An 18371-nucleotide genomic window follows, 5' to 3' on the forward strand; every position below is an offset into this window, starting at 1 on the left:
AAACGCAGAATTAAAGACTACGTCATTACCGAGGGCCGAAAGTCCCTGAAAACAACTACAATGTTTGTTTTAATAAGTTACAGGGGTGGAAAAAAAAGAGAAAATTTAATGTGTCTCTTAATTTCAAATATCTCATTCAAATGAAACTTTTTGTTTGTTCCAAGGGAATTTCGGCCCTCGGTAATAATGTAATCCTTCATTCTGCATTTAAATTTTTCAAAAATATTTATTGGTTTCTCAGGAATAAAAAAATGAATGTATTGGTCCGAAATTTTGCGCCTACAGACTTAATAAAAAATTTATTTGTACAACTAGTACTATTTTAAAGCTGATTTTAGAATATTTTCACAATTGCAGTATGGAAATAATATGGTATGTCTATGTTTTCTTCACATTCATTGTATGCCCATACAGGGGGTTACTTTTAGCTTGTTAAATGTGATTAACATTTAAATAGAACTGAATAAGATATAAAAGAAAGGTGTAACATGAACTTAACTGGAAATTAGGTATGTACTTTTAAAGTACGTACGGTTTGTCACGGATAACGCAAACTTTTAAATTGATTTTACCGAAAACATCAATTTTGGACATACAATATTTTTGTCCTCTTAGCCATCGATATGTTTAGCTATTTTTGTTGATATCTTGCCTGTATATGTGATAGAGCAGAAGGTACTGGGATTTTTCTTTGGTGGTGGATAGACTAATTTCAGGACTTTATTGTGGAGATTTTGGTTTAAAACTTTGTTAATTGTTTGTTCGTTGTAGCCATTGTTTACTGCTATTTACTTATTAGTGTTCAGTTTTATCTCGAAGTTATTTTTTGACCTGGAAATTTCTGTCATTGCATGTATCATGACATGGTACGCTGCTTCTTTATGTTGTATAGGTTGGGATGATCACTTTTGCATATATATATTTGTGTCAGTATGGGTAGGTTTATGAAATACGGAGAACTCATGTTTGTCTTACAGTCTGGTAATTGTTACATCTAGGAAGTTTATGGACTGATTATGTCCTGTTTCTATTGAAAACTCAATATTACTCTATGATGTGAATTAATGTATGATGAAAATTGGTCAAGTTGCCTGTTAGTTCCTGTAAAGCATACTGGTATATCATCCTCGTATCTCCACCAATATAAGATCTGTTTGAATACGGTATGTTTTGAAATCGTTGTTTGTAGATGGTTCATAAAAATATGTGATAGCAATGGGCTTAGATGATAAGCCCTGCACTGTTCTTTGGGTACATTTTTGATTATTGAATTCAAACTATTCCTGCCTTACGCCAATTTCAAGAAATTAAAATTTAATTGAATAATTTGTATATATGTTAATACAAAATTAAATAAATAAAACTGGAAAAGATAATTATTTAAGTCAAGCATGAAAACTTATTTCAGAATGTCATTGTACTAACAAATGTATAATTTCACACACGAATGATAGATATATCAATATTCTGTATTTGTTATGGTCTAGATATTATTCATCAGCACGTGATGGACACTTCCTGTTTGCTTATGGATGAATTTCATTTTCATAGTTAATCATTTGTAAAAATAATACCTTTATTTTATGGCAAAATTTAAAACATAGGTATCATTTTTTTATGTATGTATTTTTGGAATGAAGTAACGTGTAAATAGATATACTTAAGTCAAGACACGTTATTTATACCGCATCTAGGCTCTAACTCATCCTCACGTAGTCCAGAGAAATAAGATTTTTCTCGTGAAACATCCCTCCCCAGGTCGAAACCATATTTTTTGAGTAGTATGGACATCTATATTAATAACCTATATGTTTCCTGCAGCCGATTTTGATGATATACATAGTTATAAACAAATGAATATCAAAAAATGGTAAATTTTCGTTTTTTCTTCTATTACTAAAAAGTTAAGCATTTTAAACAAATTTGAGAATAAGAAAGTCATAAATCATATAAAAAACTTCAATATGGCGTTCGCTGAATATGTCTGTCGTTATTTTTTGTTGCTTAGAAAATTGCAAAATCAGTCATAAATTCTGAGATTTTATAAATGTTTATAACTTATGTAAAAAATAAGTTAGAACCTTCTTATTACAAGGAATGTTGAGAATTATTGTGCTTAAATTATATTTAAAATTTCAAAGCAATTGGTTAAATAGTTTAAAAGTTATTTAATTTGTTTTTCGCAAATTCATTTTTTTTTGCAACAACATCAGTCAGAGAATTATGAGGTTACAGTAATACTTCGGACAGTTTATGAAAGAAGAACATTTATACTATTAACTTAATTAAAAAAAATGGCAGAAAGTAATTTTAAACACTGTAACATTATTTTGCAAAAACATGTCGATTTTTTGCTTACTTATAAACAATTAGAATAACTTTTTAGCCGTTACCCGTAGAAACATTATTTTTTCATATTTAGAAAGACTGAATTTTTATACATATTTAGAAAAAAAAAACAATTGTTCTAGGACAATTCGGGACGAAGTTAGACCCCCCTTTTTTTAATTCACTTGTTCTTGCAAAATAATTTTGCAATATTTAGAATTATTTTTTATCATTTTTTTTTAACTAAATTAATAGTGTAAATCTTCTTCTTTCATAAACCATCCAAAGTATAACTGTAACTTTACGGAATGGGACGTTTCATCGCCGCCGGTTCATCGCCGCCGTTTCGATGCCGCCGGTTCATCGCCAGTCCATTTCATCGCCGGCCGTTTCATCGCCAGTTAGTCAGTTGATCTTGTATTATGGGAGAAGACAAGACACGACGTTAAATTCAGTTCAAAACTTATGACAAATAAATAGATGAAAAATATTATTATATTCATTTACTATTATATTTCTACTTCCCCTAAATTTGACACTAAACAGTATTAAATTTGTGGTGTTAAATTATATTTTATGTTATAAAAGTTTAAAAGTGTATTAAAAGATTAAGTATGGCAACGGGAATGGTCATATCTCGCATTTCCTAGAATTCCTAATTAATACTAAAAATAAATAATAAATGTAACTGTCGAAAATTGGTCGAAAATTCGGAAATATATCAGTTAGCGATTAACTGACTGGCGATGAACCGGCGGCATCGAAACGGCCGGCGATGAATCGGCCGGCGATGAACTGGCGGCATCGAAACGGCGGCGATGAACTGGCGGCGATGAAACGTCCTAGACACGTAACTTTATTATTTGCTGGCATATAGTGTTGCAAAAAATTAATTTGGGGTAAACAAATTAAATATCTTTTAAACTATTTGACCAATTGCTTTGAAATTTAGGGTATGATTTAAGCACCAGAAGTCTCAGCACTCCCTGTAATAAGCAGGTTCTAAGTTAATTTTTACATAAGTTATGAATATTTATAAAAACTCAAAATTTATGATTTATTTTGCAATTTTATAAGCGACCAATACGAATAGACATATTCGGCGAAAGTTATATTGAAGTTTTTTTATATGATTTATGAGTTTCTTACTCTCAAATTTGTTTAAAATGCTTATCTTTTGGTAAAATACGAAAAAAGCGAAAATCTACCGGTATTTGATCTTCATTTGTTTATAAATAAATATTATCAAACTCGGCTGCAGGAAACATATAGATTATTATTCCAGATCTTCATATTACTCAAAAAATTTGGTTTCGGCCTTCCAGGGGTTGTGTCACCAACAGGATATTTGTTTCCTTATTTCCCTGAGCTAACTGTTGGGTTTTTAGTTTTGGGGATAAGTGGATCGAGATCCAAACAGCAGACGACGGCCCGCGTCCACGGTACTAACCAGACAAGCTCATTTTTTTCTTCAGATTCAGTACCAAGATTTTGGCGAAAGCACAAGTCTCTCTACAGGGTGTCTCCGAAAATAGTGCGTTCCTTAAAGATATAGTTAGAAGGCACCATGTAGAGCAAAATATCTTATAACATTTTTTTCTAAACTCAACCGTTTGGCCAAAAATAACGAAAATACATTTTGGTATGTAAATTGAAATCTGACAACTATGTATACAAAATCTAAAGATAGACACAATCACAATTCAAAAATAGTTGCCCCATGGGCCTTTAGTATTTACATTAAACCCTCTCTTCCTCCTCAACAAACAGACAAATTCTGGTTTTGTTTGATTTTCACACATAGGGTGGTATAATTATTTTGCAGGTGTCTGCCTCTCTGACCTACATTTGTAGTGTCAATAACCTAAGTCACAAACAGTTCTTGTACAGTGATGTCAGATTAGTTAATTTTATGAAAATAAAAGTTCACTTATATGGAGAACAATGTATTTTTTTTGGAAACAGTTAACTTTAGAAAAAAAATGTTATAGGACATTTTTGTTCTACATTGTGTATTATATCCATACCTTAAAGAGACGCACTATTTTCGGGGACACCCTCTATAAGATATACTTAATAAAACAGTAAGCATTTATATCTAGCTAGCCTATTAAATCTATAAAAAATTGTTTATGGTAAATCTAGGGTGTCATGATTACCCTAGTGAATGTTATTTTAACTAAATCATAGTAACCCAGGCTGCATCGTCGCCCCTGTTAGGTAAATTATTCTGATTCGATTTTTTTGTAGAAACTTACTCAATAAGAGGTCCTTATAACAAATCCACTGGGTGACAGGCGGTACCGTGGTCGAAAAATATTGTTTAAACCATTTTTTTAAACAAATTCACAAAAAGTATTTTATCTACTCTATGTCATATTATGTATAAATTTTTAGTTGGTGAAAACTGCCATTATAGATAGCAGTGCGTGATGGATTTAAATTGTGCGTGAAGTAACAATGTATTTTAAATGGGATTTGCTTTTTCGCACTGTTTTTAACTTTCGCGTTGTCATGGTGACAATCCTTAACTTTCGCGTTGTCATGGTGATGACAATATGAGCAATGAATTACAACAAAATTTTGACAGTTTTGTGGTTTGAAATTAGTTAGAATTTTTAAATGTCAAAGTTCTAAAAATTGTAAAATAGAAATGAATTCCAGTGACGAAGAGTTACAGTTTTTTTTATTTGTTTATCGTAGATTAAATATTGTATGAAACTGTGCGAGAAGTACTTTTTGCGAACTTACGCGATTTATAGCACTCGCTCCGTTTTCGCTAGTGCTCTAAAAATCGCGCACGTTCGCAAAAAGCATACTTCACGAACTGCTTCATAAATAGCTATTTTCACTTACATTTTTTTCGGATTGTTTGGGTCATTGTGAACAAACAAGGTCTCTTGTAATTTTTCTCTAAAATTGATTGTTGTTGAGATATTATGAGATATAAAATTTGAAAAATGCGAAAATGACCATTTTCTAGCTAATGTGTAAAATAGTTATCATGAAAGTCACAATCTGACCGAATTAAAATTTAAAACCCCATTTACAAGATTCTGAAGCAATTTTTGTCATTATTTTATTATTAAGCTGTTATTTTTAATTATCAAAAATGAGCGCTAATCGTGTATTGAGGCGGCCGTGTAAGTGCGAGTAAAATGAACCATTCGACGGCTGCCTAATACGTTCTTAGCGCACATTGTTAATAATTAAAAATAACAGCTTAGTAATAAAATAATGACAAAAATTTCGTCAGAATCTTGTAGAGTGGCTTTAACCTTTCAACGTGGAATTAAGTAAACATTTCTGTTATATTATGTAGGCATATGAATTTATTAAAATTCTTAAAATTTATCTCCAAGGGAGTGGACGTACAAAACGTTTTCGGTCAAACTGACCATCATCAATGTAAACCTGGAAATAAGTGAACCACTAAGATTATAAGATTTTAATCTTAGTGGTTCACTTATTTCCAGGTTTACACGGATGATCGTCAGTTTGACCGAAAACGTTTTGTACTTCCACTCCCTTGTGGATAAATTTTAAGAGTTTTAATAAATTCATATGCCTACATACAACAAGTGTTTACTTCATTCCACGTTGTTATATTGAAGGTATACAGCCAACTACAGGGTTTATCCCCTTTTTAAAGGTTTTTAAAGCTTTAACCTTTGATTTGGTCACTTTCTGACTTTCATAATAATTATTTTTAACCCAGCCTTGAAAATGGCTATTTTCGCATTTTTCAAATTTTAAATCGCGTATAACTGGGCAAGAGACCTTTTTTGCTCAGAACGACCCATATGCTCTAAAACAGATTTGTGCGAAATTAAATATTATTTTCGTGAATTTGTTTAAAAAAACAATTTTTCGACCACGGTACCTAGGGCACCGTGTGGATTTGTTATAAATACCTCTTTTTGAGTAAGTTTATGTAAAAAAATCGAATCGAAATAATTTACCTAACGGGGGCGACGATTAAGCCTGGACTATAGGATGATTTTACTAATCCAGTTTACATTAATTTGATGGATCCAAGCGTTCCTTAATGGAAATTTATTTTATCTAGCGCTAAAACAGTGAAAACTTTTGTTTCCAATACTTCAACAAAATTTATTATAAATTAATATCACTACAGTTCTTTCGGCAGAGTGCCTTTTCCAGGTCATATTAGGTGTCTGCACTTTAAAATCTCTAACCGAATAGGTAGAGGACTTGCAGCTATTTATCACAAGTTGGTCATTCAGAATTATATCTTTTGTTCTTAATTTATCAATTTCATTAGATTTTGATAAAGATAGCTGAAGGCCTTTATTTTAAATATAAAAAATTTGAAACTTTTAATTAAAAGAATGATTATGATACAGAGGGTAAAGTGCGTACGTAGAATCTGTTTTTTTGTTATTGAAAGCCCTTTTGTGTTCTGCTATGCGTTTGTCAAAAGTTCTGCTAGTTTAACCCGTATACATATGTTTTTGGACAGTCACCACAATCGCAATTAGGTCAGTTTTTATACACCGCTCAGTGATTGCTTTTCCTTTTGGTTCTTATTTTACCTAATGTATTTGCTTAAGTTGTTGTTGGTTTTGAAAGCCGGTGTTGTTACTATCTTTTTTTATTTTTAGGCTTTTTTTGTTGATCCATTGACTGTTTATGTGATAGAGCAGAAGGTACTGGGTTTTTTCTGTGGTGGTAGGTAGAATAATTTCAGGGCTTTCTTATGCAGTTTTTGTCTTAAAATTTTGTTAATTGTTTATTGGTGTTATATTTATTTCTTTTTAATGTGTTTGGCTATTTCTGTTCACATATTGCCTGTTCATGTGCCTGCTAATTAACAGCCTACCATAATATGTTTCATGGACTGACCGAAATTTTCATGTAAAAACATAACTTCTAGATCGAATAAGCAAACAGCAGTAAACAATACAGCAAACGAACAATTAATAAAATTTTAAAGCAAAAACTACGTAAGAAGGCCGTGAAATTAGTCCTTCCACCACCACAGTACCTTCTGCTCTATAACATATCATTATAGAATTTATTAACAAAAAAAAGCTAAATAGGTAAACAATAAGGGAATAATACCAGCTTTCAGAACAAATAACAAGCAAATACGTTTAGAACAATAAGAGCCAATAGAAAAGCAATGTACAGAGTGGTGTATACAAACTGACATGTGGAACTGTCCAAAATCTTACATCAGTCAAACCGGCAGTAAACTTGACAAACGCATAACAGAAAAAAGGAATTTCAATAATAGAAAAACAAATTCTACGTGCACACTTCACCTTCTAGATCCCAAGTATTCTTTTAATAAAAAGTTTCCAGTTCCTCATATTCAAAGGAAAGGCCATAAGCTATATTTATTAGAATATATCGCCGGTCCGGAATAAGAATGGCGTAACTGCAAATGTTGTCAATTCCTGTTTATTGCGTAATTAACTTCTAAAATATTGTATACAGATGATACAAAAGCGACAGAACTGTAACTATGTGCTGAGCCATCACAGGGTAGTTGCGTCGTTTTTGAAATCCGCACCAGTTTAGACCTTGCTTCAGATAAAAAATGACGCAACTGTAAATAGGGTTGAAAATGGGGAACTAAATTAAGATAATGAAATTCGGACCAATGGGAATAAAAATAAGAGCCATCGCTGTTAGAATAAACGGCATAATAAATATTTAAAAATAGTTTTTTTGTACAGAAAAATTTTTAGATCAAGAATGACGCAACTGTAGTTGGGTTTGAAAATGGGGGATTAAATTTAAATAATGAAATTCGAACCAATGGGGATGGTTCGAATTTTATTACCTTAATTTAATCCTCCCATTTTCAACCCTATCTACAGTTACGTCATTCTTGATCCTACAATTTTTTTGTACAAAAAACAGTTTTTAGATATTTAGTATGCCGTTTATTCTTACAATGATGGCTTTTATTTTCATCCCTATTGGTCCGAATTTCATTATCCTAATTTATTTCCCCCATTTTCAACCCTATTTATAGTTGCGTCTTTATTCATCTGAAACAAGGTCTAAAATGGTGCATATTTCAATAATGAGGCAACTACCCTGTAGTGGCTTAGCACATAGTTACAGTTCTGTCGCTTTTGTATCATCTTTACACAGTATTTTAGAAGTTAATTACGCAATGAATAATAATTGACCAAATCTGGAGTTACGTCAATCTTATTCCGGACCGGCAACTTGAGAAAGCCACTCTGTCGAAACCATTGTAGTGATATTAACTTATAACAAATTTATAAAACAGAATAAATATATATTCCGTCCAGTTAGGATGTGATGAAGACCTGATAAAGAAGAAATCCTGCTTCCAGAGAATGCTTACTCTAGCTTTTTCAAGTATTAGTTCTTAATTTTGCGGTATTATTAGCATCTCTTAAATTGTCAACAAGTTAGGTAAAGTGAGGCAAGGAAAATTACAAGGAAGAGGTCAAGGAAGGTGTTATCTTAGAGAGAGCTTAGATAATGCAGCTCATTATAGATATCCAGAGATGATATGAGAAGTAACTTTTAGAAACAAACCTAGCTGATTTCACTTGCTCTTATATTTTCTGGTGATTTATCAAAACCGCACACCTATTTTAATGTAACAAAAACACTATTAATACTAGTAGTCATTTAAAAACGAAAAAAATCTTCCACTTTTTACACGCACGCGTATTAGAATGCAAAAACAAAAACAAATAAACAACCTACCTATTATCATTACCAGACGTACTGGAATCCACTTCTGCCAACTGATTCGTTGCTGCAGCTTCCGCGTTGAATTGATGCCCCACACCGATCTCATTATTGTAAGGACCTACATCTTTAAACTCGAAATCCTCAATCTGCTGCTGGTGCTGATTGAGTCCAGTCGAAGCACCAGATATTCCGGAAAACGTAGAGAGTCCTTTACCGACGATTTTTCCAAGTCCTCCCAAAATCGACGGCAGGAACATAGCAATCAAGACGCTCTTGATTAATTGGGCACCTATAAAGAATGGCAGCAATAGTTTCTTCAGTCCGAAAGCTAGAAAACCCATACCGAAGCCGGCCAAAAAAGAACTCTTGCCAGAGTCCCCTTTATTGGGCTCACCTAATAGAAAAAGTGTATTATATTTTATGACTTAGTAGCTGTGATGAAAAATGATACATGTTTGGAAAATAGCTGAAAATTGCAATATTATGGTTGAATCTGAAAAACATTTTCCATATTTTAACTACATTATTATTATAATATATGCAAATTTACAAATGTTTTTTTAATGTTTTTTTTTATTTTGTTATGTCTCTTATTATTTAACGTCTGTACAAAATTCAACATAATTTAACTCGGATAAATACTTTAACATTCCTGACTATAATTTGAAAGCAGTGCAACAAATCTCTTACCTGAGAAACCACGAAATGATATTAATAAATTATAGAAACTAAAGCATAACACACGCAAAGATACATTATAAAATGTATCAAACAACCTAATGTTTTATTGACTATAATAAAGTATTCGACAAAGTAAGACATGAACAATTATTGCATGTCATGAAATCAAAGAAGGTGGACTATAATGACTTCAGGATTATATCGAATTTATACTATAAGCAGCGAGCAAAATACGTGTTAACGAATAGGTGTCAGAGAATATTGAACTCAGACGTAGAATGAGACAGGGATGGGTGTTGTCGCCAATTCTTTTAATTCCTACTTTAAATAAATGCAGAAAAGAGCTCTTGAAACTGAAACAGCTGGAATAAAAGGTAAATGGACTTCTTCTTCTTCTTTTTCTTCTTGACTGGCTTTACAACTCGGGGTGAGTCTTCGCCGCATCCACTATGGCCCTCCATCGTCTGCGATCCTGCGCTTCGATTTGCCATTGTTGTACCCCAATCCTAGATAGATCGGTTTCAACATCATCCTTCCATCTTTTTCTGGGACGGCCCACTGATCTTCTACCGTCTGGTCTCTCGAAGAACACTGTCTTTAGCACTCTGTCTTCCTCTGATCTTACTACATGACCTGCCCATCTTATCCGATTAGCTTTTATATGTCTGACGATGTTTTCAGTACCATATAGAGTCACCAATTCAGCATTGCAGTGCCTTCTCCACTCTCCTGTCAATTCATCTCTTTGAGGACCAAATATCATTCTGAGGACTTTCCTTTCAAATATCAGCAATTTATTTATTTCTCGCTGATGTAGAGTCCATGTTTCACTCCCATATGTAACAACTGGGCGAATAATTGACATGTACAGTCTTAATTTAGACTGTCTTTTCAGCATCTTAGATCTTAATAATGATGATAGGGAGTATAATGCTCTATTTCCCGCAGCTATTCTTGCTGAGACCTCTTTTTCTATGTGATTGTCCCCTGTGATTACTGCTCCCAGATATTTAAACTCTTTTAAGCTCAACTTCAAAGTTGTGGTCATTAATAGTTACGTTCTGCCTAACTCTTGGTCTTGGATTTTTGGTCACCAGCATATATTTCGTCTTCTCTTCATTTATTCGAAGGCCCAGGTTACCTGTTTCCTCCTCGAGCTGTGAAAACACCTCTTACGTCTCTTGTAGAATGAGCGACTGCATCTAGATCATCGGCAAAGGCCAACAAGAGTTTTGATCCTCGATTTGCGAATCCCCTGTTAGTTCAGACGATATTTTACTTATTGCGTATTCTAAAGCCAAATTGAATAGCAATGGTGATAAAGGGTCTCCTTGTCTAAGCCCTGATGTTATACTAAACGGCATCGATGTTCTGTTTCCTATCTTTACCTGTGCATATGAGTCTGCCACTCACATTTGAGTGAGCTGCACTAATTTTCTTGGTATTCCCATTTCCAGCATTGCTAGCCATAGTCTGCTTCTCTTTATCGAGTCATATGCTTGCTGGAAATCTACGAGGATTTGGTGTACATCTCGGTTGAATTCCCAGTTTTTTTCTAATATTTGTCGGATGGTAAATATTTGATCTATTGTTGACCTTCCACTTCGAAGGCCGCATTGGTAGTCGCCTAGAATATCTTCCGAATACGGAGTGAGTCTCTTTAGTAAAATAATTGATAGAATCTTATACGCTGTACTAATAAGCGATATGCCTCTGTAGTTTCGGAATTGCTCTTTATTTCCCTTCTTATGTATGGGTATTATAACGCTTCCATTCCATTCTCTAGGCATTTTCTGCTGTTGCCATACTCTGAGAATAATGTCATACAATTTTTTATGTAAAACGTTTCCTCCTTTTTTTATCAATTCACCATTTATACCATCATTTCCTGGTGCTGTGTGATCTTTAAAAGATGCTATTGCATTCTTTACTTCTTGGAGTGTTGGTGGTGGTATTTCCACATCTGCAGAATGAAATGTAGTCTCTGATTCCTCCATCTCACTTTCAATATTTAGTAAATTCCGAAAGTATTCCTTCCATCGCTCTACGATTTCTGTTTCCATCATTATCAGTTCACATGCTTCATTTCTCATAGCTTGTGTTACCCCAACATTTCCATCTTGTCTGACTGTCTTCACTTCCCTAAAGAATTTTCTTATTTGATTCCTCTCGCCACTTATTTCCATTACTCGTATTTGCTGTTCTATGTAGCTTCTCTTTTTAGTTCTGAGTAGTTGTAAATGGACTCCCATTAACAATATTAGATATGCGAATGACATTGTGACTGAGCCGAAAATATTGAGAATATTCAGACACTGGTGACCAGAATAGCGGAGTATGAACAAGAATACGGTCTAACAATGAACGTCAAGAAGATAAAATTTATGAGAATATCGAACACTGAAATAAATAACGCGAATCTTTTAATGAACGGAACCAATGTAGAACTAGTAGACCAATATGCATATCTTGGAACAACGACTAACTCCACATATGATTACTTTCAGATAATATAAATCAGAATAGACAATGCTAGAGCAAATTTTAACAAAATGAGAAGAGTGCTTTGTACAAGAGATTTCAAATTGGAGCTACGAGCTAGGTTGGCTAGGCACTACGTTTTCTCGACTTTATTTCATGGAATGAAAGCTTGTACGTTGAATGCAGCATCAGTTAAAAACTGGAATCATTCGAGATGTGGGTATATAGAAGAATTCTGAAAATATCGTTGACAGAACACGTCACAACAAAGAGGTTGTGAAAAAAATTAATAAAGAAATGAAAATCTTGCTCCAATAGTGCTTATCCCTTTATGCTGAAAATATTTTGGAAGAACACCAAGCTGGTTTTTAGCGCAGACTGATCAACATTACGCCAACTGTTGATACTGAAACAGCTTCTAAAAGCTCCCAAAATATTTCATCTTCCATGAATCATGCTCAGGTAGAAAGCTAGAAGATGATGATGGATGATACCCAATTTGGGTTCCGCAAAGGACTTGGAACATGAGAGACATTGTTTGCGTTTTATGTCCTCTCTTAAAGATGCTTAGATATGAACCTAGATATTTATTCCTGTTTCATGGTTTTCGAAAACCATTCGACAGGTTCCGACATGAAAAACTAATAGAAATATTGAAAATACAGAGATATAGACAGACGAGATTTACGAATTGTCGTCAATCTGTATTGGAATCAAAAGGCCAATATAAAGATAGAAGATTGAGGGGCCGAGAATGTTGATATTAAGAAAGAAGTAAGACAGGGCTGTTTTTCTGTTGCCAATACTAGTTAACGTGTACAGTGAAGCCATATTTCAGAAAGCGATAGAGAAACTAAGTGATTAAATCTCTATTAACGGAGGAATACTAAATAACATAAGATTCGCTGATGACACTGTTGTAATGAAAGACACCCTGGAATCGCTACAGGAATTGGTAAATAGAATTAGCGATTATTGCATTAGATATGGACTAAAAATAAACAAGAAAAAAACTAAATTTACGATTGTCTCAAAAACACAACATGGAAATGAAACGTTAATGACAGAGCAAACCCAAATAGAAAAACTAGACATAGAAATATATGGGAACCTGGGTTGATGACAAGCATTTATAAAATTAAAACCAATGCTTACAAACAAAGACCTTCAGTTGCCTCTCAGATTGAGGGGGCTATAAGGCCCCCTCATCTAAGATTTATTAATAAGAAATTGGTAAAACTGACTTGGGATTACGTTCCTACAGGAAAAAGACCAATTGGGTGTTTCAAAATGCAATGAAGAGGTAACATCTGCTTTCCAAAATATATATTCCACTAGACAACAGACTGATGGAAGATCAAGCCTTACTGAAAAAATACCCACCCAGGGTTAAGCACTACATGATAATTATGAAGAAACAAAAGGTGGTATGTGTCGCGAAGAAATTGACAGAAGAAAGTATCTAACATTTTTTGGAACAATGAAATATTCCGATTTGAAACAATTGATGACATTTTTGACAAACAATGAAAATTGTAAGGATAAATGAGCGCCAATTACGTTACTCGAAATTTTCTATGCCCCGTATATCACTACACCATCAAACTTTTTTATACTTTTTTTTTATTTATTTAGGTAATGCCTCGACAACTAATGGCCATTGGCAAGGTAGGCGCTCTTACCACTGAGCCACAAAGGGGGTCTTTTTATACTAATATCAGACTTATGGTCGGTTTCAACAACGACGAATAGTAGGTATATTTATTTGATGAATAAACTTATTCGACCAATAAACTGACACATCTGCGTTTCACTAACGTCAAATTTCATTTTATTTGTTTATTTATCAAATAAGTATTTACATATTATAAATTAATAAATGGAAAATAGTTTCTGTCCTTGTGGGATCGGTACTCACCGGAGGGACCGCAGACGTTCGGAAACAATTAGCGTCTCTTTGCAAAGACAATGACGTCGACTTTGCAAAGTAACAAGACACTTACTCAACACACACACTACACATTACTCCCCTGACTTAGTGATAAGTTATACAATTACGTGGCTAAAGGTTCTAGTTCTAAACCAAAGCCAGAATCAGAGAAAAAAAAAGTATTTACTCTTCGAATAACTTGACAAGTTAATATCGTTTTTCATATTTATACCAAACAAAATTCGTCCGTTCTACTTTAAAAAATTATATTGAAACACAGTAAAGATATAATCGACTAATAAATTTTATTTGACGAATAATTATTTATTGATGTATTGGTCATTGGTGAAACCGGCTCTTAATGGTTCGACGTAAACTTTTCATACTTTTCTTATTCTCATACTCCAAACATAAAAATAACAGCCCTATTCTCAGATAAATGCACTAATCTACAAATTATACTTAAGAATTAAACAATACATTTTTACAATAATTAGTCACAAAAAAATTCATTATTATATTTATATTATCTCTAAAATCATTTTTTTGGCATTTACAGGATATACGATATAATTTTATTGTAATAAAGACTAAAATTTAATTACAAACAGATAATATTTCGACCAGCTACCTTCCAATCTATCTACTTTATAAATTGATGTTAAAAGAAGTAGTATTGATAATGTATATTATGGTATAAGCAGGATATCCAAATAAAATCAAGACCACGATAACCCCATAGCAATAACTTTTTAGCATATATTTTCTACACCATAAAATTTATATTACCTTACCATCAGCTACAAACCAAACTAACCACATTGCAAGCAAGTTAATTCCACTAAATTTTAATATACAGAATGATGCACAACTGTGGAATAAATTCATTATTTCAGGAAGAGACTGCATTAAAAAAATCTTAAAGCATATAAATTTTAATGTTTGAATGGCCATTAATAATTTCTCTATATTATATATGTGTTTGACAATACTTCATCAGTGTTGGGGTAATGACGTAATCGACCATTTTTTTTTAAATACAAATCGTGTTAAGAGAACACCTCATTTGAAAAGTCTTCTTATCGTAATGGAAACGATGCATTATTCGGATATTTATTTCTACAGGGTTACCCAAAATTGTGTGCTTAGTAATTACAATAAATAGTCATTAATCAAGAAGGCTCATGAACCATGAAATAATAAATATAACTGAAGGAGAAGATATAGTAAAATTCATTAAAGCACAAAGACTCAGATGGTTTGGACACACACAAAGAAGAGGGGTAGAAGAACTGATCAGGAAGATAGTAAACTGGAGACCAGTAACAAATAGACCAAGAGGAAGACCAAAAATAAGATGGGAAGATCAACTGCTAGACGATATATCAAAGATGGAAATTGCAAACTGGAGAGAAAAGATTCAGGACCGGAGTGAGTGGAAGAAGATAGTAGAGAAGGCAAAAAAACATCACAACCTATGAACGATGACCTAAAGGACACTGCGGACCAATCCACCGCGTGAAATGGATTAAAAGAGCTCATAGTATTTGAGCGACCTATACTCTAACAAGAGTGAACGGTCCATATATATATATATATATATATATATATATATATATATATATATATATATATATAGTCATTAATTTAAATCAAATAATAAACTAAATTACGTTAGGAAAGAATTTACTGGCCGTGTTTCTCATTTCATCATCGCTTAAGTTCGTCAATTTCAATATTTTTTATAATTTTATTTTATATTACTTAACATTTATTATAAGTTAATTGCAACAATAAACCAACAGTTTTGATTAACCTTGAAGGAACCTTCTTCTTCTTTTTCATAATCCTTACTGCCCTTCAGGGCCTCAGATGTCGGGTTCCGCATCTTATCTATTTCTTCCATGCATATTTCTATTGGTGGCTGAGTATAAGATATATTCTTCATATATCCCATACTCATGTGTCTCCTTTCCCCTATATCCTGGATCTGGTCCATCCGTGTCTTCCTCGGCCTTCCCTTTTTTCTTTTGCTTCCCATTTTGGCTTAATGTATCTTCTTTGTTCGTCTATTTTGCTCCATTTTTTGTACCTACGTGGCCAAACCAGCTAAATTGTTTGTTTTCGATCTTCCTCATTATCGGTTCTTGTTCCAACTCTCTCCTTATATCTTCATTTCTAAATCTATTAAACTTCGTAACTCCAATGACTCCAGCTATTAATTCTTTGCATGTATTTCATCTCGGTCGCGTTTATCATTTATTCACATTTCTTTTAACAATCCATGTTTCCGCCCCATATGTCATTATCGGACTAACTATGCTGTTATATACTCTGAGTTTAGTTTTGTTGTATATTTCTGACTTTCCAAAAATTGTATTATTTAAAGAGTAATACACGTTAGTAGCCTTCTTCAGTTTATTACTTATTGCCATGTTCCTTTTTCCATAATCTGTTATTATATTTCCCAAATATTCAAAGGTAGATACGTGTTCTATTAGTAGTTGTTCTCCTACTATTATATTAGTATCCCTTTCTTTTTTCTTATCTTTATTTATTATATTAAATTTAGCTCTATTGAGATTAATTTCCATTATTAACTGCTGTACCTCTTTTTGCCAAATTAGTTTCTGCATTTTCTCTTTATACCCTACTATACATTGGAGGTTTCTTGTTTGATCTTTGGTATTTTTTATACAGATTTAGCCATACGGCTCACACTCCCTCTAAGGGGAAAATTGACTCATCCCAGATACCTACGGTATCAAAAATTATTATTATCCAGATTTAGCCATACGGCCCACACTCCCTCTAAGGGGAAAATTGACTCATCCCAGATACCTACAGTATCAAAAGGATGTATTTTTTATTATTATTTTTATTTATTAGGGTATCCATGACTATTATAAACAAGAGAGGACTTAGTCCATCTCCTTGTTTAATTGTCTTGTCCCATTTAAACCTGCCTGATCTTTCTCCATTTATTTGTACTTGGCCTTCTACTTCCATAATACAGTATGCTGCAAAATAAACAGTACTGAAATGAATGTTGAAATGTTTATGATTATTTAAATATCTAGTAATTGCTAGCCTTGCAAACATTATTCACGACAACGCACGTTCCCGATAAAATATATATGTTAAAGATGGCTCTGACCAGTGTTGGATCTACGGGGAGGAAAACTGAGGAAATTCTCACCCTCTATCAAGGTAAAAAATTAAAGAAAAAAAATTTTCTACACATAAAAATATAAATATTAGCTAACAGGAAACCGAAACCACAGAAAGACCAATTTAACCCAATAAACAGTAGTTAATAAAACTAAGGGAACTTTATGCCTATAAGTTATTAATGTATTTTATGTAATCTGAGTGTATCTTTTTGAAGCCGATGGATGACAAGCTAATTGCTCTATAGTTCTTGCATTCATTATGTTGTCCTTTATTGTATATTCTTCTATTGTATATTTTTCTTTCAGTCTTTTGGGATTTTCTCTGTACTCCATGCTTCCTTGCATATCTGTAATAGCCACTCCTCTCTTTTTTCACCCATCGATTTAATCATTTCTAGATCTATTTGGTCCTCTCCTGCCGTTTTTTCAATTTTAATATTCTTTATAGCCTCTTCTAATTCTTCCTTCCGTATATCCTCTGGTTCCTCTTCCTCTTCCTATTCCAGTTCTGGTTTATTTCTTTCTGCTTCATTTCTTTCAACTTCTTCATATTTGAATTTATCGTCGTAGTATTGTTTCCATACTTCTATTTCTGTAGCCTCTATTTTTAATTGGATATTTTTATCTTCCATATTCTGTTCCATACTGTTCACTACTTTTTCCATCTTATACTCTTTATAGGATTTCAGAATTTTTTGTTATCTGTTTTGTAATTTGCTTCCAATTCTCTTCTGAATTCTTCCCAGCTCAGCTTTTTCACTTCCCTTACTGCTATCTTTGCTCTACTGAGTTTCTCTATATTTTCTGCTTTGTTATTTTCATCTCTACACTAATACACATCTCTACCTTGAAGAAATAAATATTAAAATAATTCCCATGATCTCGGTTTGTAGTTAAACTAAATGGTCGATTACGTCATTACGCCAACACTGATGACGTAACGTCCAACAAATACATATTATAACAATTGATGGCTATTCAAGCATTAAAATTGATGTGTAATTTTTTTTAAATCATGACATGTGTTTTTAAAAAACTAAAATTATTTGATAGTTTTGCATCTTATTTTA

General features: G+C 32.9%; 1 protein-coding gene across 4 annotated transcripts in view; it reads right to left on the bottom strand.

Annotated features, from left to right (window-relative positions):
* The window catches only part of LOC114328052 (uncharacterized), a 314894-nt gene that overhangs the window by 134293 nt on the left and 162230 nt on the right, over positions 1-18371 (bottom strand). For 2 of the 4 annotated variants that reach the window (XM_050653547.1, XM_028276795.2), the window contains exon 3: positions 9049-9430. In XM_050653547.1, the coding sequence (XP_050509504.1) occupies positions 9049-9430 (382 nt within the window). The remainder of the gene's footprint in view (positions 1-9048; positions 9431-18371) is intronic. The other 2 variants (XM_028276797.2, XM_028276796.2) reach the window with 1 other exon arrangement.

This window comes from Diabrotica virgifera, chromosome 6, assembly GCF_917563875.1.
Source record: "Diabrotica virgifera virgifera chromosome 6, PGI_DIABVI_V3a".
Taxonomy (NCBI): domain Eukaryota; kingdom Metazoa; phylum Arthropoda; class Insecta; order Coleoptera; family Chrysomelidae; genus Diabrotica; species Diabrotica virgifera.